We start from the raw sequence: 6,592 nt of genomic DNA, 5'->3' as shown, positions 1-6,592 counted from the left end.
CATTATTTTCTTGCAGGAAATGTATCAAGAACAGTGCAAACTCAGCACATTCCCAAAATAATGGACTTAAAAGCAACACAACACCCATAAGATGACATGCTTGTTTTCCCTTCAGGTGTTGACAGGACATGTGAGCAGTGACATGAAAACACTTGCACTTGGCATAATGGAACAACAATACACTTTCTTGTGAAAAATACAATAACAAGCCTTTCCGGATTAAATTGTGCTGACCGTGTGCAGAAAACCAAATAGGAAGCATGCACTGTAGGCAGTAACAATGTTATCATGTTAGCCTACTCTGCAGGATAAACACTGATTAACATGCATGTTCCTGTCATGCATGTTAACTTAATGTTCAACTTCTGGCACAAACATCTCAAAACAAACAGCTCCTGAGTGATGAGGCATGTGGAAATTCTACATTTATGCAGTGTTTTTCAGCCAGTGATGAAAAAACAAAGCTTGTGTTTTTTCTGCTCAGCCTGACAGCTCATTTCTCACAACTTTCCAAACAAGGCCAAGGTGCAAAAACTGCTCTTAAAAATGAACTATAGTAACATTTGTTTTGGATTCCCGAGACTACTTTTTACTAACTGCAATAGCTGGCTGGGATGTGGTGAAACGCTCACAGAAACATTACGAAAACACTGGTCTGTTGCCAAAAAGTGATGTAGTGTGTTGATTCATTTGGAGGGTAACACCATAACACTGCTTGGAATCACTTGCACATTGACTGCTAACAATCATGCATTGATTTTGATGGTAGTGTGAGTTTATACATGGAATACATTTGGGTTGGTAAGGTTGTCATTAAAACTGCATTACTCTGCACAGCCCTCTTTTTTGTATACAGTTTAAGGCTAGTAAAAGGTATTTTAGGCAAGGCAAACTCTAGAAATGTGAGGATATCACTCGTTTTGTCTGTGCTGGTTATGATGGAAGTCAAAGCTTACTTGTTATTTCGAAATTGGACCAACAAATGGACAATTTTAGCAACTATTTGGCTAAATATTCTCCCCTTTGCTGCTCAAATCCTGCCTGCTTAAAGCTGCAGTTACACTTACTAAACACACATTGGAAGGGGGCGCTGTTTACTACAACTTAACTGCCCTTCTGCTGGAGAATCATCTCCTTTATCTATGAGCGCTTATCAGTGTCATTGACCAAAACTCGGGATAGAAAGCTACAATAAATAACAATGTGGACGGTGTTTACAGGAAAGACAAAGATTACATTGTTTGTTTTTTTGTTCAAAGTAATGAAAAGTGACTTAAAAGAAGCCAGGTCTGATGGATCCACAGTTGCACGGAGACTCTGTCTGATTAACAAATAATCTCTATCAGCACATTATCCTGCTCTGTTATTTAGCCACGTTTCGGCTCCTCTGCTCAGTCTGGTTTAGTCAGGAGGATAACAAAAACAAATTGAGGACAAATAAATCCGATTTTGATATTTGGATTTGGGCGTTTTTCTTGGTTAAAAGTTGTTTAAAAAGCCAGGATTTGGTTCCATTGTAATAAAGTATCAAAAGCGGTCTAGATTTTGATAGAAATATTTTAGGAAATATAGCCTTCTCTTCCACGTGCCCAGCGTGTTTGTGGTATATGGAAACGAAACAGATAGCGATATTCATCAGATAAATCAAACACACTGAGTAAGGTCTGATAAAACAAACATGAAAGGCATGTTTCAAATAAAAGCATGGCACATTGACACGACACCACTATCAACTTAATCAGTAAACAGTCCCAAAGCAGGCAACAACAAAAAAATGCAGATTTGCAAGAAAATCAAGAAAAAGTATTAATTTGTAAGGATTAATATAAAGCGATGCCGCAGAAAACTGAGATGTTATAGAGAAACACATCTTCTCTGTCTATGAAATGTTGAAAAAAGACGCAACATTGAATGACACACCAATGAGCGCACCGGACAACACAGTGCGCAAACACGCAAAACGTGTCCACATTCAGCCAACCTTCCGCTCCTAAAGCCCCGCAGAGGAGCGTCTCTTTGTACCTTTTTGTTGTCGGGAAGAGCCTTGCCCCCTCCCGTCAGAGAGTCGGACCTGTTCTGTCCCATGGTCCCCTGCTGCGGGGACATGCTTTCCATCAAGACTATAGACATCCACGGGACCGAGCGCGCAGACAGTATATTCCCATGATACGAGTGTAGGTCCAAAAGTTTATCCAGCAAAGAGAAGGGTACGAGACCAAAGAGTATCCATGATGGAGAGGAGGTGAATGGTTTCTGTTTCTGCTCCTCTGTGTGTTTCTCTGTGCGTTTCTGTCTGAGCGCAGTTTGCTCTGAGCGCACAGACTCCAGTCCGCCTCAACTCACTCTGATGTTGTGAAGTCAGCGTGGACTAAAACAAGCGACTTCCGGTTTTGCTTCCAAAGTAAAACTGTGTTTAATTAAAATACCGGACAAGACAGAAGCGATTTGACACATGTTAGTAGCCTAGTGCTCGTTACAATGTTTAAAAAAAATACGTTACAGTGTTACATTCAAGCCCTAAACTGAAAATGCCCAAAGCTGGAGGAAAACCAGTAACTTCCTGTGTACCCAAAGGCCTTAAGCGGTTCTAGACCAATTTGACAGGGGGGGGCAGGCTGGGGCCAGTTATTTTCTGAGGGGGGCACAATAAATGCAGGACGAAAAAGACAAAGACAGTATGAAGTAATTGCGCATAAGAAAACAATGCAATGGTATTTGTTTCAGTACACATATTTATTTCAGATACTTATAGCCTAGTTACAGTTTTTACGCTCTAATGGGTCCGACTAGAATGACAGATAGCGTTAGTTCCGCCTATTCCGTCAGCCAAGAAATCGTTTAATCACAAACTTTTTTCTTTTTTTTTTCATTTTCAGGGGGGCCACAGGGGGGTCCAACGTCAGTGTTAGGGGGGCACTGGTCCAAAAGCAGATGCAGTAGGCTACATGATGCCTTTGTAGTGAATATTGACCATTAATAAACAGCTGCTGTCGCGTTTCTTCGCGGTCAGCTGTTATTAAGCACTCTTCCCCTTCGTTACAAACAAAACCAGTGATCTGCAGGTTCACAGGTGATGTTAATTACACGGTGACGTAATCACACTCACGTGCCCACGACAGTAACATAGTGACAACCCAAACACATCCATTGCCCCCACAATAACACTAATATCTCGTTTTATGAGATGTATTGGCTTAGTTTATTTGTGCTATAGTGTAATGTGATTTGGTCAGCTCTACTTCAGGCTGATGGAAGTAGGCAACTGGAGGTAAAACAAAAACAACTATGTGCAATTATTTTTCCAAAGATCAATACAATTAAAGAAGTAAATAAATGTTATGAAATCTCATTAAGGTTCACTCTGTTTTATCTAAGACCCTGAGTATTTGATTTTGCATGATCTGTACACTCAGGTCACTTTTATTTTGAAGGCATGGCTAACTTCTGGTCACTTCCTGACCTGATCCTCACTCTTGACACAGCTCATGTATCTGAAAGCATGCTTTGGTTTAACTCCTGAGCTTCTCTATATATTTACAAGTGTGAGTTTTTATTTGAAGGGGCCATCACATGTTTTCAATGTGTGGCAGTCGGTGCTATAGAAGCTGTCTGTTCTCCTGCGGTCTGCAGAGGGTCGGCCAGGTGTGAGAATGCACTTCCAGAGCCAAGAATAACATGACTGATGAGGAGGAATGCACTCAGTATTTTTTTTTCTGCATAGGCATGACGCATGACTCATTTTCCTTATAGCTGGAGCTACAGTATACGTTACTGTAGGAAAACATCCAGAGAGGGGGGGAGTGTTGACTTTTAAAAATCTGAAGGCAAGGAGTGAACATACCTCCATTAAAGCTGAAGTTTAACGGATTTTTTCACCATGCAAACAGAACATTAGCATTTGGGGTTTCACACAATTCAAATGTTATATAGATACCTGAAGGGTTTCTTTGTAAATCCATTTAGGTTTTACAGCTGTAATCGATTAAGTTAATAATAAGTCAGACTGAGCAGCTTGCATTGTTGTTATGTTGAAAAGATATTGCAAAAGAAAAACTCTTTAGCTCCAATATTAGATGACAGAACAGAATATAGCATTTGGGATTACATCTTTGCTTCTTCTGGTTTCACATAATTCAAATATTCTAGATACCTGAAGTGAAATAACTATTACAAATTAACGGTTTCTTTGTAAATCCATTTGAGTTCTTCCAAAAAAGTGAAATCTTGTTTGAAGACATATATAGGCATATTTCGGCTGTTTGTCTGCTTTAAAATCTGTTTTAAATCCTTAAATAAAGTATTAACCTGACAGGATTATTTCCCACTGCAGCCTTTTTTGTATAGGCCAGTATCTCCTGTGCACAAACACAAAGGTATGCAGCAATTGTTCCATCTTATCTATCTCCAGAAAAGTGGCATGCATAGGATGATAAGAGCATTGATAAAGCTCGACTATGCCCTTTGATCATGAAACAACAGCCGAGAGGACCACTGTCTGTTTCTGTCTGTTTCAAAAAGTTGATGCACAGACAGCTGCATTCTTTCTCTCTGCGACTAAATCATCCTGTCATCAAGGGCCCAGTGTGGCCAAGTCACATTTGTTCTTGAACTTCAAATGCACTTTTAGGGGTTAAAGGACTAGTTTTGTTTCCAACTTTTTGTCAAGAGTAGCCCGTCTGGAGGGATCCAAAGCAAAAAAAAATTGAGGGTGTGTCAGAAATGTGGTTGGAAACGCCGCTGGTCGACCACGACTCGGCACTGTTTTGTTTCTACCTCCTCTTTGTTTCCACGCTGGAAGATGCGACAATAAAAAGTGTGTCTCGGAGTGTGTTTTTCTCTCAGTATCCATGGCAAAAAAGCAACACATGATTGAAAAACACACACTTTATTCAGCCCGAAAAACCCCTAAGTGGGTCACACACATCGCTTTCAGACGGCAGCCAAACACTCACAGATTTCCCTCATGTCTGACTCAGCTTGGCAGAGTGACTTCAGGTCAGGGAGGAATGGGATTCTCCCCTCGGATGAAAGACAGAGAATCAATATGTGTCCTTGTGAACGTCATCTGACATTTACTTTAAAAGTGTGTCTGAAAGGGAATGTCACGCCTGGAGAATCAGGGTGTTGAAAACGTGAAGCAAAGGAGAGTATGCAGAGAGAAAATGACCTGAGTCCAGATCTGTTGTTGTTAGTTTGGTTTTTAATTATTATGTGTTAAATGCCTATGTGAAGCACTTTTAAATGCCTCTGTGTCTTAAGATGTGCACTTTGAGCAGTTTACAACCCATGATGGAGTGGAGCAGGGAAAATAAGCTTTGACCTACTCCTTACTCAAAATTAGACGGTTACTCAATCACACTTGGCAATACTTAACATAACATTTAACAGTAACATAACAAAAAGTCAAGTCAGTCAGCAAAACTGTAAAGCAAGTTATGCAAACTGATGCCTTAAGCACATCATCGGAATTTAAGACGAACAATTGTTGTATATTTTCTGGTAATACTGTTTTCTTTCCTCTGTACACAACTTAAAAAAGTAATTTTTCAAAGAATCTTTACGTTTTTAAGCCCTAAATCAATAGAGTGTATTTGCTTGCTCTTTAGATGTGCATAATGAGATTTCAATGTTAATTTATCATCCATTATAACAGCAATCTAAATTCAGACACTCTTTCTATGCCCACACCATTTACACAAGATTAAAATACATGTTTCTTTTCTGCGTCGGGTTAGGGTTGCACTTTGCACTGTAAACACAAGCACAAATACACCTTTACACGCTTGCACTATTCATAGCTGAATATCTATTTAAAGAGCACTCTACCCTTCCCTCTCTTTTGAAAACAAACACACATGTACAGGGAGTTTACGGTGAGGGCATGAGGACATGATGAGTGGTTTTAGAAGCCTTTTTGCACAGAGGATGGATGTGTGACGGATGACAGAGATTCTTCAGGCAGACGGGGAGTTGCTGTGACCCAAAACAGAATCCACAACCACCGCTTCTACTTTGAGAAGCCAGACTTCCACGTTGCCTGCCAAAAATAATGACCCACTGCTTCCCTTTTTTCCCTGAACAGCAGAATCCAGAGGTTTCTGGGCGACAAATGTTTGAGGTCCGAGCCTTAAAAATCTGGGGAAAATTACTTGGTTTGCATTTTTCCGTTGCCTTCTAAGACTGTAGTGTCACTTACAGTCATTTTATAGAGAAATACACAGCTCCAGAACACCGAAGAACTCTACTGGTGCGAATCACTTTTAACTGTCTTAAATCTGATATGTCTGGTGTCTCTCCTCCCTTGTATTTCCCAAAAAATAGAACATCTCTTCAGAAATAAGACCTGAATAATATAGCAGTGAGTATCCGAACATTCCCTCCAACTTAAAGACAGTTTAAATTATTCTTCTGTGCTTTCCAAATGAGCAATATGAACATTTTCTGCAACGTTTTTTCCCATTTGTCAAGACCTGTGTTGAGCACATGAAAAATGTACTTTAAATTGTTTTTTACTACTCCAGCAAAAGCAATTAGCCACACAACTTGTTAGATTACTGTATACTCAGCTCCATATTATGAGTAACTACTTAAT

General features: G+C 39.9%; 1 protein-coding gene across 1 annotated transcript in view; it reads right to left on the bottom strand.

Annotated features, from left to right (window-relative positions):
* Positions 1-2,325, bottom strand: part of arhgap20 (Rho GTPase activating protein 20) — a 36,980-nt gene extending 34,655 nt beyond the window's left edge. Inside the window, exon 1 of the mRNA XM_034146497.1 lies at positions 2,023-2,325. Coding sequence (XP_034002388.1) covers positions 2,023-2,130 — 108 coding nt within the window. The 5' untranslated portion in view covers positions 2,131-2,325. The remainder of the gene's footprint in view (positions 1-2,022) is intronic.
* Between the last annotated feature and the right edge of the window lie 4,267 nt (positions 2,326-6,592).

This window comes from Trematomus bernacchii, unplaced genomic scaffold, assembly GCF_902827165.1.
Source record: "Trematomus bernacchii unplaced genomic scaffold, fTreBer1.1, whole genome shotgun sequence".
Lineage (NCBI taxonomy): Eukaryota > Metazoa > Chordata > Actinopteri > Perciformes > Nototheniidae > Trematomus > Trematomus bernacchii.
The sequence above is the reverse complement of the archived record's forward strand: the minus strand, read 5'-3'. Positions and strand labels throughout refer to the sequence as shown.